Raw genomic sequence first — 22,788 nt, 5'->3', positions numbered from 1 at the left:
CCACTCTAGGTGCGTCTTGCCATTGCAGATTGTTAACGACAGACGCCTCCCTGTCAGGCTGGGGAGCGGTCTTAAGTGGTCGTCCAGCTCAAGGGGAATGGGAGAGTTATCAGCTCGATTGGCACATCAACTGTCTCGAGTTGATGGCTGTATTTCTGGCCCTGAAGTACTTACTTCAGCATCTGAGAGGCTGCCATGTCCTGGTGCGGGTGGACAATGCAGCGGCAGTCTCTTACATAAATCAGCAGGGAGGTCTGCGGTTGCACCAGCTAATCAGTCTAGCGCGGCAGACTTTTCTTTGGGCCCAGGGTAAGCTCCTGTCACTCTAAGCAGTATATATCCCTGGATGCCTGAATTTGAGAGCGGATTTACTGTCCAGACAGAAAATACCGACAGGAGAATGGAAACTCCACCCCGAGGTAGTAAAACAAATCTGGTTAAGATTTTACAAAGCAGAGGTGGACCTCTTCGCCTCCCAACAGACAGCGCAATGTCCCCTCTACTTCTCTCTGAGTCACCCAGCCCCCCCTGGGTCTGGATGCGATGGCGCATACATGGTCCAAAATGCACCTGTATGCGTTTCCTCCAGTTTCTCCACTCCCGGGAGTTCTAGCCAGAGTTCGTCAACAAGGATCTTGCCTCTTACTGATAGCGGCGCGTTGGCCGAACAGAGTATGGTTCTCGGAGATAATATCTTTCCTCAACAGCTCGCCTTGGGCGATACCGGAGAGGAGGAACCTTCTGTCTCAAGCGCAGGGGACAATAATTTGTCTCCTGCCCAAGCTGTGGAACCTTCATTTTTGGCCCCTGAAGGGTACCAACTGAGGGACAATGGATTTTAACCTGAAGTTATTGAGACCTTTCTGAGTGCTAGGGCTCCTTCCACTAGAAAACGTTATGCCAATAAATGGGGTATCTTTGAAAGGTGGTGCACTGCACATAATGCAGATCCAGTCAACTGCCAGATTGCTTCAGTTCTGGACTTCCTGCAGGAGAAATTATCAGTAGGCACATGCCTCGCCACTCTCAGGGTTTATGTGACTGCTCTGTCGGCTTGCCACGCCTTGATTGACGGGGTGCCACTGGGGAAACATCCTTTGCTCGCTCGCTTCCTTCATGGGGCCATGTGACTGAGGCTTCCCGTTAGAACCAGGTTCTCTTCATGGGACTTAGCTATGGTCCTTGAGGGTCTGGTTGAGACCCCCTTTGAACCTTGTCAGTGTCTGACAAGCTCCTGACTCTAAAGATGGTTTTTGTTAGGGCTATCTCTTCTTTTAAAAGAATTGGGGATTTGCAGGCTCTGTCTGTCTTGCCATCCTGCTTAGACTTTGCCCCAGGAATGGCAAAAGCGATATTGCATCCTCATCCTTACTACCTGCCTAAGGTACCTTTCTCGACCGTGCATCCTGTCACTCTTGAGGCTTTCTGTCCTCTGCTGTTCACAATGCCGGATCAGGAGAGACTTCACAGACTGTGTCCAGTCCGTGCTTTTCAGGCCTACGTCCACCGTACTAGCCGGTGGCATAAGTCAGAGCAACTATTCGTTTGTCATGGGGGCCGTAACAGGGGGGCGGCCGCCACAAAACAGACAATGTCACATTGAGTGAGGGATGCTATTGCCCTTGCCTATGAGGTGCGCAGTCAAGCTAAGCCAGTAGGCATCAGGGCTCATTCTACCAGGGGGGTCCCTTCTTCTAAAGCTTTGGCGGGGGGTGCCCCTCTGCAGCATGTTTGTAATGCGGCAGGCTGGTCCTCTCCGCACACATACAGTGGTGTGAAAAAGTGTTTGCCCCCTTCCTGATTTCTTATTTTTTTGCATGTTTGTCACACTTAAATGTTTCAGATCATCAAACAAGTTTAAATATTAGTCAAAGATAACACAAGTAAACACAAAATGCAGTTTTTAAATGAAGGTTGTTATTAGTAAGGGAAAACAAAATCCAAACCTACATGGCCCTGTGTGAAAAAGTGTTTGCCCCACCTGTTAAAACATAACTTAACTGTGGTTTATCACACCTGAGTTCAATTTCTCTAGCCACACCCAGGCCTGATTACTGCCACACCTGTTCTCAATCAAGAAATCACTTAAATAGGACCTGCCTGACAAAGTGAAGTAGATCTTCAAAAGCTAGACATCATGCCGAGATACAAAGAAATTCAGGAACAAATGAGAAAGAAAGTAATTGAGATCTATCAGTCTGGAAAAGGTTATAAAGCCATTTCTAAAGCTTTGGGACTCCAGAGAACCACAGTGAGAGCCATTATCCACTAATGGTGAAAACATGGAACAGTGGTGAACCTTCCCAGGAGTGGCCGGCCGACCAAAATTACCCCAAGAGCGCAGCGACGACTCATCCAAGAGGTCACAAAAGACCCCACAACAACATCCAAAGAACTGCAGGCCTCACTTGCCTCAGTTAAGGTCATTGTTCATGACTCCACCATAAGAAAGAGACTGGGCAAAAATGGCCTGCATGGCAGAGTTCCAAGACGAAAACCACTGCTGAGCAAAAAGAACATTAAGGCTCGTCTCATTTCTGCCAGAAAACATCTTGATGATCCCCAAGACTTTTGGGGAAATACTCTGTGGACTGACGAGACAAAAGTAGAACTTTTTGGAAGGTGTGTGTCCCATTACATCTGGCGTAAAAGTAACACCGCATTTCAGAAAAATTACATCATACAACAGTAAAATGTGGTGGTGGTAGTGTGATGGTCTGGGGCTGTTTTGTTGCTTCAGGACCTGGAAGACTTGCTGTGATAAATGGAACCATGAATTATGCTGTCTACCAAAAAATCCTGAAGGAGAATGTCCGGCCATCCATTCGTGACCTCAAGCTGAAGCGAACTTGGGTTCTGCAGCAGGACAATGATCCAAAACACACCAGCAAGTCCACCTCTGAATGGCTGAAGAAAAACAAAATGAAGACTTTGGAGTGGCCTAGTCAAAGTCCTGACCTGAATCCTATTGAGATGCTGTGGCATGACCGAAAACCCTCCAATGTGGCTGAATTACAACAATTCTGCAAAGATGAGTGGGCCAAAATTCCTCCACAGCGCTGTAAAAGACTCATTGCAAGTTATCGCAAACGCTTGATTGCAGTTGTTGCTGCTAAGGGTGGCCCAACCAGTTATTAGGTTTAGGGGGCAATCACTTTTTCACACAGGGCCATGTAGGTTTGGATTTTGTTTTCCCTTAATAATAACAACCTTCATTGAAAAACTGCATTTTGTGTTTACTTGTGTTGTCTTTGACTAATATTTAAACTTGTTTGATGATCTGAAACATTTAAGTGTGACAAACAAGCAAAAAAATAAGAAATCAGGAAGGGGGCAAACACTTTTTCACAACACTGTATAAGATTTTATAATTTGGATGTTCATGCCACTCTGGGCTCTCATGAGTCAACATCACAAGCTCATGTCTAGACCTTTTGCGTTCTTGTGAGCACACACTACACAACCGTAAGGGGTCCAGACACCCACAGTGCAGCGGCGCGGGTATTCTTGTTCCCATAAGTGCTTAATCAAGCACAGCATTAAGTGTAGCTTTTAACAGGGAATGTCTCGGGTTACTTAACCATAACCCTTGTTCCCTGAAAAAGCGGAATGAGATACTGCGCTTCATTGCCGCACTGAGGATGTCCCAGGACTGCTCTTCAGACAAATATACCTGATGATGCACCTGTGGCACATCTATTTATAACCTTAGGTACTGGCGAATTCTGATGATGTCACCATCAGAGGCTATAAAGGTTCTAGTCAATTTCATTGACGTGTTACACACATATTCACAGCTGGTCACTTCTAAAGACATTCCCATAAGGAACATCTCGTTCCGCTTTTTTCAGGGAACAAGGGTTACGGTTAAGTAACCTGAGACGTTACTTTTGATTATCTACAGAAAACAGTGTTATGAGCATGGCCGCTGAGTAACCTGACTTTCCTTAAAGGTGCTTTTGCCAATCTCACATCCATAGTGCTAGGGTGTTCTTGGTTGTTAGCATGTTGTCATGCAGTTGCTAGGGTGTTCTGGGTGGTCGTATCTAGAAGGTAACTGTCTAGCGAGAGTCACAAGCGACATTCATACAGTGTTTATTGTATTTATTTGGAGTCCCACAGAAACCCTACCCCTAAGCCTAACCTTAACCCTGCGCCTAAATATATCCCTAACTCTGACCATAGTAACAGCAAATGAGACCCCACAAGACTTTCTCAACTGGATGGTTACCTTCTAGACAAAACATTCTGGGTGGTTGCTTGGTGGATACTTGCTGGCCCAAGTCAGAAGCGCCCACCCCTAGTCTCTATGATATACACTACCGGTCAAAAGTTTTGAAACACTTGACTGAAATGTTTCTCATGATCTTAAAAATCTTTTGATCTGAAGGCATATGCTTAAATGTTTGAAATTTGTTTTGTAGACAAAAATATAATTGTGCCACCATATTAATTTATTTAATTACAAAACTAAAATTTAATACAAATTAAAAAAAAGTTTTTGAAATTGATGACTTGGACCAAATAATAAAGAAAAACATCCAATAAGTGCCCAACATAGATGGGAACTCCTTCAGTACTGTTTAAAAAGCATCCCAGGGTGATACCTCAAGAAGTTGGTTGAGAAAATGTCAAGAGTACATGTCTGCAAAATCTAGGCAAAGGATGACTACTTTGAAGATGCTAAAATATAACACAGTTTTGATTTATTTTGGATTGTGTTTAGTCACAACATAATTCCCATAGTTCCATTTATGTTATTCCATAGTTTTGATGACTACTATTATTCTAAAATGTAAAAAATAAATATTATAATAAAGAATGAGTAAGTGTTTCAAAACTTTTGACCAGTAGTGTAGTTGTCCCTAAATTAACCCTATATGGAATATTTTTCCCATTTTGTGACCCATCAGTTGATAATTGGTCTGATCACTTATAAAAGTAATAGCAGACCTCTCTTCAAGAATTTAAGCTTTTTAGGTATTAAGACATGATTTTCTGTAAAGCTGCATTTAAACTGTATGTGTTCTGAAAACAAGCTGCAGGATTCAAAATATTCATGGCCATTGCACAAATGGTGTGGGACAAGTTGTGTGCTGTAGTTTAATACTCAAGTGTTAAGGGTTTGTTTTAATCTCTTAACCTTAAGGATGAGCTATAGTAACAGTCATGCTTGCATTAGCAAGCATCACTAAATCATTTCATGTTTGGTGCTTGGCCCATTCATGATCTTTTTTTCTCTCTCTCTCTGTTCTTCTTCAGATTGTGAACCTCATTGAAGAAACGGGACACTTTCACATCACAAACACAACGTTTGACTTTGATCTCTGCTCTCTGGACAAAACCACTGTTCGGAAGCTGCAAAGCTACCTGGCAACTTCTGGATCATCTTGAAGACTTGTGCAGCTGGCTGCCATGAGGAGGACTATCAGACCTCCTTTTTGTTTTTCTCTTGCATAAAAACTTATAAGGCAATGGAAAGGATGTTACTTCATCCAAGAGCTCCTCCGGCCTCTCTGTATGCCTCAGAATTTGACAAAAGATGATGACTTATGTCTAGAGGTTCTTATGGTCCACTTGGACTTCACACAAAACACCTTGATAATTCAACATTGCCACACAAAAAAAAAAAAAAAAAAAAAAAAAATCTTGCTCCAAAACAAAATACAATTGTGTATATTGTTATTATGTATGAATGTTTGATAGGTTCTTTGTAACGAATGCATGTTTCAACACTGCCTTACCATGTTGTCTATTTATTGAATATGAGTTTCAAGTGTGTGTGTGTGTTAGAGCAAATGATATTAAACTTGTGCAAGCACTTGGGAACAATCATCTCATTGGCATGGAATGGTAATGGAACATCAGAAGTTTTGGTCACCAGTTTTTCTCTTAACTCAATGTGAAAAAATTCACTGTTTTTATTGATCAGATTTTTTCATTATTGTTGTACATCATGAAAAATGAATGGTTTCAGAACAAGCTTTACTTTGATGTGAACCTTGAGGACTTTCAGCCCTATTATTCAATGATTTGCAGATTGTCAGCAAATTATTTCTAGTTCGTGTCAACAGTGAAATGTTGAGATGTCAATAAGTAATGGTATTATGAAAAATAAGGCAGGATACATCTTGAACAAAAACCAGGGACCTCTAACCCAAATGTTTCACTTAAAAATTGTTTTATTAGAAAAGTGTATTGTTGAATATTCAATGTTATTTATTTTTTTCTGGGGACCACAAATCCCAAGACTGTTCATTGGTTTTCCCCAAACCAACGGGAACAAGCCAAGTTCACGCTCTTTAATTGTAGCTTGGTAGTTCTTTGTTAAACTGAGGAAATCAAAAGTATTGAGATTTACATTTTAAGTCCATTGATTGATGTTTTTCATTTCTTCTCTTTCTTTCTTTTTAAATAATTGAATGAATTAAGGCCAATATGAGCAGATTGTGCAGTTGAGCTGTAGCCCACAAACTCTGCATAGAGCAAGAGCAATATCTTTCAATTTCATTATATTTATAATGTCGATTCTGATTAGCCAGTCTGTTGGGCATTTAGATATTTTGGGAGACCCGATGGTGGTGGGGGGAATGAGAGGGCAGACTGAATAATTGACACTGTGTGTAGTGAATACATTTTTCAGCAAAAAAAAAAAGTTGGGGATTTTGTTCTTATTGTTTTTCTGAATGAAATCATGCCTTGAACACTTCATTCTTGTTTATTTCCCAGATTAAGTTTCTCAGCCCAAAGAGTTTTTAGTTTAGCTATCACTATATAACGTTTATATTTGTATATAAACTTTATATGTGATAAATCGTTATCTTACCTTTTGTGGAAGGCAATGACCTGCTTCCAATTGAACTTTCTTGATCATAATATCAATTCAAAATTGATTTGATGTTGATGTGCAGTTACTGACGAGTGAATATTTTATCCATGCCATTAAATTTACAGGAAAAAATAATTGCATTTGTTAATGGACCTAAATAGCTGGGGAGAATAGTCACATGAAACTATACTAAATCAAAAGATAGAAAAATGTATATTACTGGAAAAAGAATGGAGAGTTTCATCCAGGTTTATTGGATAACATGTTTGCAACTTGTGTAAAAAAAATAAAACACACAAGTGACTATTTGCACTGGGTGTAAATAGCACCTGCCACACAGCGTGGCTATTTGCACTCAAATAGTCTGGTGTAAACAGTGAAATTAAAGACAAACTGCACCTCCAAGTGTTGCTTCAATTGCGTGGTGTGTAAAGATGCTATGGATGTGCTTTTCTCGTACGACCCGGGTTTGATTCCCTCTTTTGCCTCACTTTTTCCCATCCTGTTCTTGGTCTCCACTCATGATATTTCCTTTTATACTACTTATAATAATAATTATATAGAAGTTAATCTAGAGGTTGATTTCCTCGCAGTGATTTGGTCACTGTTAAGGTCGGGGAACCGCCCTGGTCTCCTGTTCCACGTTGAGAGAAAGGTTTGATCCAGGTAATATTAACCATGGTTTTACTATAGTAATATTGTAGTAACCATGTTTTTGGTGGAAGCCATAGTTTTAATGTAAGGTTTTCCATTTAATGTTTATTGCTCGTCTTGTGTTTTATTATGGGTTTTGTAGTTCTTTTCGTTGTCTTTGTTTATTGGTCCCTGTGATTATTAGTTCCAGGTGTTCCTCGTTTTCTCATTTGCTCCTTGTGTATATACTCCTTAGTTTTCCTGTGTTCTTTGTCAGTTGTTTTCCTTTCCAAGCTGTAGTGTTTGTATACTCATTTATTTTTATTTCTTGTCCCCAGTGCTTCTTGTTTTCGGTTGTGTTTCTAGTTTCTTTATTAAAAGGCTGCACTTAGATATGCATTCTCATCTTTTCACTCCCAGAACATTACAGATCAACTGACCACAACCCTATGGATCTCTCTCTAAGGCAAGGAAGCAATACCATCGAGCAATATACAGAGCAGTTCTGCAAACTCACCCATGTCCTCAACTGGGGAGATGTCACATTCAAGGACATCTACCATTTTGGACTCAAAGAGACTGTGAAGTCCTGCCTGCATGGAGGCAAGTGTGAATACTGTGGGGTTTGAAAGTACCCCCTGCGGCATCCAGCGCTCTCTCACCTGTGACGAGGGGCTTTAAGAGGAGAAGGGGGAGAAAGGTCCCAACCTCAGTGCTCTCTCAACCTCAGTAGACCAGGAGACCACGTCCCCTACTACACCAATGCCAGCACTTCCGGCCACGGAGGCCATTCCCTTGACCTCTGCGTCGCCAGTCGCCTTGAACTTGCTCTGGTTGCCCTCTGAACCTCTGCCTGCAGCAGCCCCACCCCCAGAAACTTCTAGTTCCTCTCCCTCTGAGTCCCCTTGTGCCTTGCTCCCTGAGCCCTCTGAGTCCCCTAGTGCCTTGCTCTCTGAGCCCTCTGAGTCCCCAGCTGCTCTGAGCTCAAAGCCCTCTGAGTCCCCAGATACCATAACCTCTGAGCCCTCTAAGTCCCCAGATACCATAACCTCTGAACCCTCTGAGTCCCCAGCTGCTCTGACCTCTGAGCCCACTGAGTCACCAGATGCCATAACCTCTGAGACCCCTAAACCCTTTGAGTCCCATGTTGCCTTGACCTCTGAACCCTCTGAGTCCCCAGCTGCTCTGACTTCTGAGCCCTCTACCCCGGTTTCCTGGTTCACGTCGGTTTCCTGACCCGCCACCTTGGCCATCTTTACCCCAGTGGCCTCTCCTAATCACCCATAGCCCTAAGCTCCTCTTGTTTCCGTCCTGTTCACCTCCTGTCCTGTTGCCGGCCGCCTTGACTGCTGCGACACCAGCCGCCTTGACCGCTGCACCATTGGCTGCCTTGACCTTGCTCTGGTCACCCTCTGAACCTCTGCATCCAGCGGCCCTGCCCCCAGAGTCTCCAGCGGCCCTGCCCCCAGAGTCTCCAGCGGCCCTGCCCCAAGAGTCTCCTAGTGCCTTGCACTCTGAGCCCTCGGAGTCCCCAGACACCATAACCTCTGAGCCCTCGGAGTCCCCAGACACCATAACCTCTGAGCCCTTGGAGTCCCCAGACACCATAACCTCTGAGCCCTTGGAGTCCCCAGACACCATAACCTCTGAGCCCTCGGAGTCCCCAGACACCATAACCTCTGAGCCTTTGGAGTCCCCAGATACCATAACCTCTGAGCCCTCTGAGTCTCCAGCTACCCTGCACTCTGAACCCTTTGAGTCCCCTGTTGCCTTGACCATTCCAGCCTCTAACAGCCATCTGCCAGGTTCGCAGGGGTCATCTGCTGCCTTGCCTGGTCCACCCTGGTCTCCTGGCTATCTGCTTGTTCTGCCCTGGTCTCCTGGTCATCCGCCTGGTCCACTCTGTTCTCCTGGCCGTCCACCTGGTTCACCCTGGTCTTTGGGCCCTCCGCCTGCTCCACCCTTGTCCCCTGGTTCATGTCGGTCTCCGGGCCTCTCATCCGCTCCGTCCTGGTTTTTTGGTCCACGCTGGTTTCCGGGCCCTCCGCCCACTCTGCCCTGGTCTCCTGGTTCACGTTGGTCTCCGGACCCTCCGCCCTCTCTGCCTTGGCCTCCTGTTTTATCTTGCCCTCCAGTGACCTCTCCTGATCACCCATGGCCCTCAGCTCCTCTTGTTCCCCTGCTGTGCTCTCCTGGTCTGCTTAATGAAATTGCAATACATTGTGTTTTTTAGTACTCTTGCATTTCTTGCAAGTCACTAAGCATACACTTACAAGTCAAATTCAGGTTATAAAAATGAACCCAAAACAAATGTATCTAGAAACTCATTAGTCTGTTCTTCTTTTGAGAGATCAATGCTATTCTGTGCACTGCTGTCTTAAAAGAAGAAAACAAATGGATCTAGATCCAGGACAGACAGAATTGAGCTGCCCAGATTTACAACAATAAGTCTTTACATTAAGACTCTCTAGTGCTCAGCATGCAGTGTCATTGAACATTGCATTCCTACGGCAGTTCCATCTGCAACAGTGAAGAGAAGATTCTGGGATGCTGGCCTTCACGACAGTTTCAAAGAGAGAAAAGGGTAGAATGAGCAAAAGAACAATAAAGATTGGATGATATAAGATTAGAAAAAAGTATTATGGATGGATGAATTTACTACAAGTTTGAAGAGTTGAGCAGTTCTGGGAGAAGTTTGTCCATGAGAAGCAGATTGCACAGTTTTCATTGCTGCAATGATTGTGTACTAAAGAGAGAGTTTGAAGAACAGCATTTATTTAAAACTCAAAGCCATTCGTAACAATATAAATGTCCTTACTGTATTTTTTGATAAATTTAATGCATCCTCCGTGAATAAAAGTACCAATGTCTTTAAAAAAAAAAAGAAATTTCTTTTGAAAGTTTTTGTGAAATTAAAGGGATAGTTCACCCAAAAATGATAAATCTGTCATCATTTCCTTAACCTCTTATTATTCCAAACCCATATGACATTCTTTCTTCTGTGGAACACAAAAGTTTGGCAACTTTCATCTTGGTGAACAGTGACTGAGGCTGACTGTCCCTAATATTCTGCCTTTTAAAACGTCTCCTTTTGTGTTCCATGAAAGAAAGTAAGTCATTTGGGTTTGGAAGAACATGAGGGTGAGTAAATGATGACAGAATTTTCAATTTTGAGTGAATTTAACCCCAATGGTGAATTCCACAAATGCCTGTACTGTTTAACTATGCGGTCCCATTTCGGACTCGAGCTCTACAAAGCCTGTTTTGTTCAGTGATTCACAGAGGCCGAGGGATGGGAAGTGTGAGCACATCTCTAACAGGCTTACAGTTAAGCCACTTCACTTAGCATCATTCCACACAGTTCATGGGAGAGCAGCTGGCTTTGGATCCAGCATCTTGATCTGGACTCTTCTACAGTTGTTCTGAGAGCGTGATGAGGTTTATATGTGAACATACAGTGGTGTGAAAAAGTGTTTGCCCCCTTCCTGATTTCTTATTTTTTTGCATGTTTGTCACACTTAAATGTTTCAGATCATCAAACAAGTTTAAATATTAGTCAAAGATAACACAAGTAAACACAAAATGCAGTTTTTAAATGAAGGTTGTTATTAGTAAGGGAAAACAAAATCCAAACCTACATGGCCCTGTGTGAAAAAGTGTTTGCCCCCTAAACCTAATAACTGGTTGGGCCACCATTAGCAGCAACAACTGCAATCAAGCGTTTGCGATAACTTGCAATGAGTCTTTTACAGCGCTGTGGAGGATTTTTGGCCCACTCATCTTTGCAGAATTGTTGTAATTCAGCCACATTGGAGGGTTTTCGAGCATGAACTGCCTTTTTAAGGTCATGCCACAGCATCTCAATAGGATTCAGGTCAGGACTTTGACGAGGCCACTCCAAAGTCTTCATTTTGTTTTTCTTCAGCCATTCAGAGGTGGACTTGCTGGTGTGTTTTGGATCATTGTCCTGCTGCAGAACCCAAGTTCGCTTTAGCTTGAGGTCACGAACAGATGGCCGGACATTCTCCTTCAGGATTTTTTGGTAGACAGCAGAATTCATGGTTCCATTTATCACAGCAAGTCTTCTAGGTCCTGAAGCAGCAAAACAGCCCCAGACCATCACACTACCACCACCATATTTTACTGTTGGTATGATGTTCTTTTTCTGAAATGCAGTGTTACTTTAACGCCAGATGTAATGGGACACACACCTTCCAAAAAGTTCAACTTTTGTCTCTTCAGTCCACAGAGTATTTTCCCAAAAGTCTTGGGGATCATCAAGATGTTTTCTGGCAAAAATGAGACGAGCCTTAATGTTCTTTTTGCTCAGCAGTGGTTTTCATCTTGAAACTCTGCCATGCAGGCCATTTTTGCCCAGTCTCTTTCTTATGGTGGAGTCATGAACACTGACCTTAACTGAGGCAAGTGAGACCTGCAGTTCTTTGGATGTTGTTGTGGGGTCTTTTGTGACCTCTTGGATGAGTCGTCGCTGCGCTCTTGGGGTAATTTTGGTCGGCCGGCCACTCCTGGGAAGGTTCACCACTGTTCCATGTTTTCGCCATTTGTGGATAATGGCTCTCACTGTGGTTCTCTGGAGTCCCAAAGCTTTAGAAATGGCTTTATAACCTTTTCCAGACTGATAGATCTCAATTACTTTCTTTCTCATTTGTTCCTGAATTTCTTTGTATCTCGGCATGATGTCTAGCTTTTGAAGATTGTTTGGTCTACTTCACTTTGTCAGGCAGGTCCTATTTAAGTGATTTCTTGATTGAGAACAGGTGTGGCAGTAATCAGGCCTGGGTGTGGCTAGAGAAATTGAACTCAGGTGTGATAAACCACAGTTAAGTTATGTTTTAACAGGTGGGGCAAACACTTTTTCACACAGGGCCATGTAGGTTTGGATTTTGTTTTCCCTTACTAATAACAACCTTCATTTAAAAACTGCATTTTGTGTTTACTTGTGTTATCTTTGACTAATATTTAAACTTGTTTGATGATCTGAAACATTTAAGTGTGACAAACATGCAAAAAAATAAGAAATCAGGAAGGGGGCAAACACTTTTTCACACCACTGTATCTTTACATAACACTCATCACATTGGATACACACACACAAAAATAACTTTCACTATTGTTAGGTTTACTGCATCCTTCCTTGTTCATATTACTCAAAAATGCATGTTACTAAGTGAACTTAATTTAACTGAGTTAGTGGTAGCACTTTATTTTACAGTTCTGCTCACATTTATGAACTACATAATAACAACAACTACAGTAATTACTAGGTATTAAACCTAACCCCAACCCTAACCTTAACCCATGTTAAGTACATGTAGCTACCTAATATTTCTCAGTACTTTCTTGGGTAAATACACTGTAAGTATACTGAAAGTACACATACTGTAAAATAAAGTGCAACCGAGTTAGTTGTTTCAATGGAGTTTCAAAAGTTTACTTTAATCCATTTGTGTTGGGACAACATGAATATTTTTTGTTTGGTTAACTGAAACTAGACAGGGGATTTCTAGTTCCCAGCATGCTTTGCATGGGACTCCATAGGCAGAATAAATGTTAAGATTAAGTGTTATATAATGGGTCTTTGTATAAGATGAATGTATATATAATTTATTTTGTTCGTTATATATATATATATATATATATATATATATATATATATATATATATATATATATATATATATACACACACACACACACACACACACACACACACACACACACACTGTATATTTATATACACTACCGGTCAAAGGTTTTGAAACACTTGACCGAAATGTTTCTCATGATCTTAAAAATCTTTTGATCTGAAGGCATATGCTTAAATGTTTGAAATTTGCCTTGTAGACAAAAATATAACTGTGCCACCATATTAATTTATTTCATTATAAATCTAAAATATAATAAAATAAAAAAATAAAAAAACATTGAAATGGATGACTTGGACCAAATAATAAAGAAAAGCAGCCAATAAGTGCCCAACATAGATGGGAACTCCTTCAATACTGTTTAAAAAGCACCCCAGGGTGATACCTCAAGAAGTTGGTTGAGAAAATGTCAAGAGTACATGTCTGCAAAATCTAGGCAAAGGATGACTACTTTGAAGATGCTAAAATCTAATACAGTTTTGATTTATTTTGGATTTAGTTTAGTCACAACATAATTCCCATAGTTCCATTTATGTTGTTCCATAGTTTTAATGACTTTACTATTATTCTAAAATGTTAAAAAAAAAAAAAAAATGTATAATAAAGAATTAGTAAGTGTTTCAAAACTTTTGACCGGTAGTGTATATGCATTTATTTCTCAAGTGGCACCTCATGAATTGCTTGAGCCAATGACCAGAGTGTGCAAAGCTGTTATCAAATCAAAGAGTGGCAACTTTGAAGAAGTTAGATAGTATTGATTTGTGTAGCTTTATTTGGGTACTTCATAATTCACATATTTAACCCTTATGTTGTGTTATGGTCATTTTACAGAAATATTTGACAAAATACAGAAATATTAAGTGTTCTGGGGCCGGTTGCACCATCTATATGTAAGTTACAACTTAGCCTAGTTGTGGCGTAAATGGGCACTAAGTCACAATTTACGCACTACTAAATATGTGAGCGTTGCACAATTACACTTAGGTAGAACGTAACCCTACGTATAAACTAAATATTTACAGAAGCCTTTGTCCAGGAGTTACGAATGGAATAAAAAAGCAGACTCATTTAATAACATCAATGAGCTCATGTTTTGGTTGACAGCTTCAGTCCTTTCAACACTTATATTTATGCATTTGGCAGACAATTTTATCCAAAGTAACTTACAGTGCACTTATTACAGGGACAATCAACCTGGAGAAACCTGGAGTGCCTTGCTCAAGGACACAATGGTGGTGGCTGTGGGAATCAAGCTGGCAACCTGCTTACCAGTTTGTTGCTTTAGCCCCCAATATGCATTATGAGAAAGCATTATGTAAAAAACATACTTCTTCAGCATGTACACCGCCCAGTGTCAAGTTTCAACACATACATAAGGAATAATTGACGACGGACCGCTGAATTGTTGAAAAATAATGCACACCCAAGGTTGTAATGCAGTCACAACATGCAGCAGAGTGATGGCTCCAAATAGAGCCGTTACACCTCGGGTACAGCTCTATTTGGTCGCGATACAAGTCTCAATGTGTGTGTGTGTGTGTGTGAGAGAGAGAGAGAGAGAGAGAGAGCGTGTGTAAGTGCGGGGGAGACGATGGAGGGCGCTTTTCAACCGAAATTGAAATAAATTTAGGATATTATAGACGTTGTTTGTCATTCTTATTTGATGTACTTAACCAATGTCTTTGTTTATATGGTTATTTTGTTGTGGTAGCCTGTATGGCTCTTTGAAATAACTGAAATAATTTGGTAAAGTGATATGGAACCGTTATGCGGTCAAGACATGGAACTACTTCATAGTCCTGTGCTCACTTGAAAAATAATTGCACACGAACATCCATCAACCAATCAGAATCAAGCATTCAATAGACCCGTGGTATAAGAAATATATTATATATTAAAATCATTTTAGACACAGATGTACTGGTTTGAACATCAACTGTAACAAGATCAAACTGAAATTGACAGCTTTTTAACACTTCTGTGTACAAATTTGAAGGCTGCTTATTGGATCAATACAAGTAAACATCATATTATGCAACTACGCATTACTTTACAGAGAGCTTACAACCTACTAGTTAAGTCTTGCCTTAAGAACAGGTGGTGCAACCAAATTCAGCACTGACGTAGTTACAAACTAACTAGTAGTTACTAAGCCCTTAGTGTGAACTTTACGTCTCAACTTAAGTGAGAACTTACGTACAGCTGGTGCAACCCTACCCAGGAGCATCCCAATCCTTTGATGAGCACATACTGTATGTGAATATGTTTGCACACACAAAGCCTTCAAACATGTGCACACAAACTAGTTTTTATATCATTGTGGGGACTCTCCATAGACTTCCATGCATTTTTATGGATTTTATACAGATCTAACGATAATTTCTATCCCCTAACCCTACCCCTAAACCTAACCCTCACAGAAACCTTTTTGCATTTTTACATTTTCAAAAAAGCATCGTCTACTATGCTTAATAAGCCATTTCCCTCATGGGGGCCGCTGGCTTGGCCACACAAGGTAGGTGATCTCAGTTTTTACTATCCTTGTGGGGACATTTGGTCCCCACAATGTAGTATAAACATGTATACACACACACACACATACACACACACACACACACACTAATACAGGAAATAATAAGGAAAAATAATAAGGAAAAGCATAACAAAAAATGCCTCTCCTGTTTATTATATTTATGTGTGTTAGTGGGAATTTCATATAAAAATACACACTGCAGTTCACTCTTAAAGATTTTCCCGTCAAAAAACAGTAAAGAACTGGCAGCAGGGTTGCCAGTATGTTACTATAAAATTAACAGTGTCTTGCTGTTGCTGAAATTAAAAGCTAGATACTGTTTTTACAGCTACAGTATACAACTGTAATTTAGCAGTATATAGCCATCAAATTACATACTATTTACGGTTGTTGAAATTAACAGCTATGTTCCCAGCATGCACTGCGGCATGAAGAAATTACTTCGATTTTTTACTATTTACTGGTTTATTTTGACGTTGTTTTTTATTGTAGTCTAAGTTACTTGGATTTTAATGTTCATCTCTTACTTATTTACGTAAAAGTATGTTTGTTAATTGTCACCACTGTTGCGTTTTGTATGCCAAGAGTTGATATCTGTAACTTCAAACTTGAGTTATGCTGTAAGTTCATCAAAAACATCAAATACTCAATTTGCTGATATCATTTTGCTGAAATATCCTTTATTGTTTTGCTTTTATGTGTAAATCATCACTATTGTCACATACTTTATAGTGCCATTTGCAAGGTAGAATCAGACATTCAGGCTGACCTTAGGTTTTGTCTTCCAAGTAACACAATGCAACAACTTGTGTTTTACTTAAACGTAAATTGACTGGCTGGAAGAACATAATATAACAATAAAGAAGGTCCAAGGTGCCAACTCAAGAGAACACTAATCACCATAATGGTGACTTCAATCAAAACACAACTATTGATAACAAAACAACAACACTAATTAAACTAAGACTTCTATTAAGTCTGAATAAATAATTTTGTACGTGTTTTTTTTTTTTTTTTTTATTTTTGTAGCTCCAATGCATTTGCCAAAGCATACATACTTATTCAAGCGCAAAGGCTTATGAGTATTTCACCATTATAACCCACAATGCAGTGCTATACTGTTATTTTACTGTGTACAGATTGTTGTTGGGTTTTTTTTTTGTTGTTGTTTTTTCATAAAAAATACACTGTTCAATCCTGGCAAAATTGTACATTTAATATGTACATTGCTTCTAAGGATGATTTTTTTTATTTGACTTCTCATTAGACAGACAAGTGAAGGCTGATGTGAGATGATAAAGAACAGAGGTGTTGGTCAGAAACATCATGAACACTAACCATGTGCCACAAACTAACATTTTCATGAGGGGGTGGGGGGTTAAAATATACATTACAAAATGTCACTATAGCTTTCACCAAGATGATATCACGATTTTAAATGTTCATTTTCCCCTAATGCCTTGCACAGAACAGCTATTTACCGTAAAACTAGTCACTTCACAGTGAGCCTGCTCTTGATCTCCCAGAATGCAACATTTTTAACAGCAAACTACTGTATTTAAGAATCACAGTAGATTGCTGTAGGAATTTGGCCGTAAATTTACAGCAATTTTTTACAGTGTTGAAACAATTTTGCTCATTGCATTCTACTAATTGAGACCTTTCCAGCGAAATATAGCACATGGCTATCTCATCTTTTTTATGGTTTAACTCTGAATATAATTGTTGTGATAACAAATTTCTAAATGATGAGAATGAAACAGTTCTTATTTGTCAGCAAATTAAAAAGCATTATTTAAGAATTGGTAGAATCAGCTATATGCATTGTAAATTCCAGATTCTAGGCTTTAAAAACCTATTTTGTTCAGGTCAAGCAAATGGTTATCCATTTATTACGTAATTACTATTATTTGATTGATTGATTTATTTTTCCTCAGGGAGTGCCCCTCACTGGCCCGGTATAAGCTCAGTTCAATTTTTTTTATTTTTTTTATTTTTTTAAATTATATATTTATATTTTTTAAAAATATGTTCAAAAAAGGAGTACAAAACCTGTCACAATTACTAAAAACTAAGTTGATAAAAAGATCTAATGCAATATCTTGTCATAATATATGCAATATGAGATATTTATAAACAATCTTAGGGGGCTGGTTATTGAACACAACAAACTTGTGTTAAATTATGTAGTTTTGATGATTTTTTTTAAATATTATTCTACAGGCAATAGCAATAATTATGAATAAGTAGGTGCGACTTTTGACAGGTCACATATCTACATACACACACACATAAGCATATATACAGTGTAAAAGCAAGCAAGCAATATTGAGATGAATAGGTGTAAAATGTACTATATTATGTATTGATTTTCCCTTTTTATTCTTGCATTTGAAGTTTGTGGCGTATGAAGCAGTAATTTTAGTGGTCATTCTAAACTTCAAACTTTAGTTATGCAGAATTACCAATAAAACCTGCTTCTGAAACTGAGAAAAGTATAATGTGCATGAGAATTCGACGCAATACCCTGGTCTTGCATGACAAATTGGATTATTTGGCTGATGTACAAATATAGAGTAAGAAAGTGCCCATGAGAACTACAGAAGTGAAGTAAAGAAGTGTGTGAGAGACCGGGTGCAGGTGGGGGTTCTTTATAATCTGTGTCATGCTGTCCCTCCCTCCCAACACCTGTTCATTACTTCATAAATCTGTGACATGAACCAATTAAAAGAATCACAGCAAGTGACATACTACAGCTTTGATGGGTTTGGGGACAAAAAGTAAGAGGAAAATATATATCCTAAGCGTCATTTTGAGAACGACAGCTTTTATTTTGGCAGCAGCCATCTGTTAACACACAGAAAAGTCTTTCACTCTTTGTCAGACATTTGGTCAAAATTTGTCTACCAAACAACTGACTGTCATATACTGTGGCCTGAATAAAATGTGTGAATGTTATTGCAGTACAATAGATAACACATTAACAAACAAAGTGGCATCTGTAAACAAATGATGCTATACCTTTCCTCAGAACTAACTTATTTTCTTAACCATTTTGCATTTTTTCCACCTGGTCCCAAAGACAGTGTATGCGTGAAGTCAGTTCCCCTCAAGTTTTGTTTTGTTCATCATAATTAATTATGGACATAAATATGGAATTATGGACATGTTGCACTAAGTTTGACAACCAGAAAGTCTAAATACTTTTATCTTAATTTTTAATACCAGTATTACAGTATACTGTATATTATGTTGTTTAATTTTTTTCTTTAAAACCTATGCATTTTAGTGCCATGTTAAAAAGATCTTAAAAATAAAATCATCACATTATGAAAATAAAGTAATATTTCGAGAATAATTTCATTATAGGACTTTTACAAGAATAAAGTCAGAATGTTGCTTCTGAATGTTCCAGTTACTGACAAGCACCATCTCCCATCAGACATTTTTGCATCGGTTCAAGTGTATTTACCTTCTCCTGTGCCATGACCAGAAGCGTGTTGGATCAACTGCGTTCTTGTCCTGCATTAAAACCAGGAAGTAATCGCATTCTCATAATCAGTGATGAGTGGGATTTAGAGGTTCCATTTTCCCCTCTAAGGTATACATTTTACTCTGTTGACGGTTAAGTCTAGGGTTTGGGTTAGGGTAATAAAATGTGTAACATCCTTTAAAGCTAAAATCAATCAGTTTTACAACTCGCTTTTGGCGCCCCTCTGTGGACATTTTACCTGGAAACTGGAGCTCACATGTGCCCTTAAAGGGTTAGTTGACCCAAAAATTTAAATTCTCTCATTATTTACTCACCCTCATGATATCCCCGGTGTGCATGACTTTCTTTATTTTACTGTACACATTTGAAGAAAAATAGAAAAATATTTTAGCTCAGTAGGTCCTTAAAATGCAAGTGGATGGTGATCAGGCCTTTGAAGCTCCAAAAATCACAGACAGTCAGCATAAACGTCATCCATACGACTCCAGCTGTTAAACTGATGTTTTTTAAAGAGAAACGATCACTCTTGGTGTGAAAAAAAAATCAATATTTAAGTACTTTTTAAATATAACGCATCGTTTCCGGTTAGCAACGGAATGCACGTGTGACGTAATCACTTTGGCATGTTCACGCGAGAACTGATGCAACTTTTTTTATTACAATTTTAATCTCATAATGTTATGACATAATACATAAAACTTTGACTTTATTCTTGTCAAAGGGCTATAATGAGATTATTCTTTAAATATTACAACTTTATTCTCGTAGGTTACAACTTTATTCTCGAAAGCTTAGATTTTTGTACTGTAACATGGCAATAAAACGCCATCTTAAAAACCTAACAAAATTCGTTCCTAAAACTTTTTGCAATCTAATGCAATTACTTTTTTTATGTCATTTAAGTATACAGACACTTTTGGGGGGCACTGTATTTGACTCTTAGACAGTTTTCATTTGATATTAGAAGCTTTTTTGAGCAGTGTCTCATATACTTTAAGTCCACCACTTCAAATGCTGGACCTGACACAAACAGCATTCATGTTCATAGTCAGCACTCTTGGACATAGTCTCACACCATAGACAGTCTGTCTGTGTTTTTGCCACACCAGAAGGAAATCATTGTGTCCCATTCTTCTTTTACCAAAGCCTTCTAATGACGAAGAACAAGGGGATGAAAAAAGGACCACACTACTCTCAGGATCCTGGATTAACTTAAGCCATTTCAGTGTTGGGTGGGTATTCACAGTCAGGACCAGCAGCAGGCCATCCTGTTTGAGCCTCCAAATAAAATGTCTTTCTTTAAAAAAACAGGAGAGACCTTAGAAATCAGCTCCCACAGAAGACATACAGTAGCAGTACATTTGTCATCATCCTGGCACAAGACCAAGGAACAGCAAAAAGGGACAGTAGTGCATTTGTGAAGAGCAGTTCAAATGGCATAAACTATGACATTAAAATGGAAGGTTGGTGAAAAGTCATAAAAATCTGAATTTTTCCAGCCTTGAATGTTCTATTAAATTTCAAAAGCCAAAAATTAAGTCATGAACATAAACATTTTGTTTATCATCTCTCTACTTTGGGACAATTCTTATACCTCCCTGTTACATTTTGAACTGAAGCTACATTTAGGCCAAGGAACAAAACCAGATCAAATGTTTGTCCATCTATTTAATCTGTTTGCTTACTCTGCATGGTCGTCATGTTGAGAGTAAGTGATTTAGGCAGGAAATTAATCGAGAGAGAAAACCACAAAAAGCCCCACCCCCAACTTCCTGTTCTCTGAGTCATTTTATCCGGCCAGCCTTTAATCCCCAATTGTGTGCAGATTTGCACACAGTGACAATTATTCAAAGGTCTCTTATCATATGTTTTAGCTTAGTCATACCTGGGCCTCTTTTTCAGACTTCTGTTTGGCTTGACCCCTCTGCCAGCTCCTTGTGAAAAATTCTGGCTGGCAGCTATGTCATTGGAAAGACATACAAATGAGCTTTTTCACAAAAATTAGATCGATTTATGTAAAGAACAAAAGTAAGCAGACTTCAAAGTGATCAGGACATGAAAAAGGGGCATATCTTCGCTCAAGATTAATGGGAGGAACCGAATATGGGCATGTTGACAGTTCCCACATGACTGGCTCTCCAGACGACTGAGGATTTGATTATTATTTGATTATTTATTTCTTTATGTATTGCAGCCCATGGTAAGCCCCCAGTGAGAGCTGAGGCCCTTGGAGTTGAGCCCAGCTCCAACCTGCTCTTTCATTGGGCTGGGGGCGGCTTTGTTCTCCTTGATGGAAGTTGGGTGCGCCAGTGACCCGTGACCCTCAGACGGCCCACCCGGCTGTGAGAGTGCGCAGACACTCTCCCTCACACATTCACAAAGCTGCACTTGCTAAATCCTGCTCAAAGGAGGGGACAGGGGGCCCTGAGAGAATGACCAAAAATGCTTATACATAGACAATCTGGTTAAGACTGGAAGTAGAGGGCTTTCTTCAAAAAGACTGCACAGGTCTTGCAAATGTTTGCCGTCATTTTTGCTTTAACTTAAGTCAACTTTTTATCTCAGGATATCTAACACGACACCCTATATAAAAACCATTTAATTTGATTCAAGGGAAAGTATGAGCATAAGATTTGCCTGATTCCTCAGCGCTAACTTAAAGGAATAGTTCACTTAAAAATGAAAATTCTCTCATCATTTACTCACCCTCTTGCCTTCCCAGATGTGTATGACTTTCTCTCTTCTGCTGAACACAACCAGTGACTTTTAGAAGAATATCTCAGCATAGTGGGTCCTTACAATCAAAGTGAATGGTGGCCAGAAATCTGAAGGTCCAAATATCACATAAAGGAAACATAAAAGTAATCCATTCGACTCCAGTGGTTTAATCTTTGTCTTCTGAGGCGATCCAATCGGTTTTGGGGGATACCGAACCAAAATATAACTCCTTTTTCACTCTACATCTTGCCATTGCAGTCTCTAGGCACGATCATGATTTCAAGCTCGGTTACACTTCTTAATGCTTGAGATGTTTGAAAGAACAAATGGGTGAATTTGAAATGTTGTAAATCACCTCAGAGCTGGTTGATTTGGTTCATGGCCAAAACTCCAGAAAACTCCCTCTGTCTTCCAGTAGCTGTGCAAACAGAAAGTCCCACCCAAACTACCACCACTGGTCGACGCCAATGTTGTTGGACAGGCAACTCAAACAAACCAAATAATTTTTTAATAAGGCCACAGAGCTGCAATGTAACACCACTGGGTAAAATATACCTAAATGACTGACTTATAGTTAAATCTGCATATCAAGCTGGGATACATCACAGTTATCAAATTAAAAGGAAAACGTTTGTTCAGAATTCAATAACATCATGTGTACTGTGACAATGAATCTTATAATGCTCTCTGGAAACATTTAAGCTGAAAACTATACTACAAATGCTGCATATTGACACAATGTAAGAATATTAGAGCAGGAGTAGAATTACTTCATTGTACATTGATACATTTAATCGAATGCAGAGATTAGGTAATTGCTCATACCCAATATACAGCAAGTAGAAAAAATAAGGTTCCTTTTAGCTATTGAAAGGATCCAAAAAAGGAACAATCTCTTTGTCTTGGATCCCATCCAA

At 39.6% G+C, this 22,788-nt stretch overlaps 2 protein-coding genes across 8 annotated transcripts in view; one reads left to right on the top strand and one right to left on the bottom strand.

The window, feature by feature from the left end:
- Window positions 1-6,709, top strand: part of LOC127451669 (protein AF-9-like) — a 91,551-nt gene extending 84,842 nt beyond the window's left edge. For both annotated transcript variants that reach the window (XM_051716642.1, XM_051716561.1), the window contains exon 13: window positions 5,263-6,709. In XM_051716642.1, coding sequence (XP_051572602.1) covers window positions 5,263-5,394 — 132 coding nt within the window. In that variant the 3' untranslated portion in view covers window positions 5,395-6,709. The remainder of the gene's footprint in view (window positions 1-5,262) is intronic.
- Window positions 6,710-6,855: 146 nt separating this feature from the next.
- On the bottom strand, window positions 6,856-10,316 carry LOC127453651 (circumsporozoite protein-like). Of its 6 annotated transcripts, none has more exons than XM_051720416.1 (2): window positions 9,107-10,316; window positions 6,856-9,040 (listed from the first exon to the last, which is right to left on the bottom strand). In XM_051720416.1, the coding sequence occupies exons 1-2, from the start codon at window positions 9,239-9,241 to the stop codon at window positions 8,561-8,563; spliced, it is 615 nt and encodes a 204-aa protein (XP_051576376.1). In that variant the 5' UTR covers window positions 9,242-10,316; the 3' UTR covers window positions 6,856-8,560. The 6 variants fall into 6 exon arrangements, with proteins under 6 accessions (XP_051576376.1, XP_051576530.1, XP_051576204.1 ...); XM_051720570.1 differs by having other exon boundaries at window positions 9,140-10,316; XM_051720244.1 differs by having other exon boundaries at window positions 6,856-9,139; window positions 9,173-10,316.
- Window positions 10,317-22,788: the final 12,472 nt, after the last annotated feature.

The sequence above is a fragment of the Myxocyprinus asiaticus genome, chromosome 1, assembly GCF_019703515.2.
Source record: "Myxocyprinus asiaticus isolate MX2 ecotype Aquarium Trade chromosome 1, UBuf_Myxa_2, whole genome shotgun sequence".
In the NCBI taxonomy this organism is placed as follows: Eukaryota; Metazoa; Chordata; class Actinopteri; order Cypriniformes; family Catostomidae; genus Myxocyprinus; species Myxocyprinus asiaticus.
Note: the sequence above shows the minus strand (reverse complement) of the source record. Positions and strands in the feature narration are given on the sequence as shown.

What these genes read in the sequence shown, in the direction of transcription:
- LOC127453651 (XM_051720244.1), bottom strand. Translation starts at nt 9,241, where the DNA reads ATGGTCAAGGCAACAGGGGACTCAAAGGGTTCAGAGTGCAGGGTAGCT. An exon ending in GAGACTCAGAGGGCTCAGAG is followed by an intron (nt 9,140 to 9,172) that starts GTTATGGTATCT and finishes AAAGGCTCAGAG; the next exon opens with GTTATGGTGTCTGGGGACTC.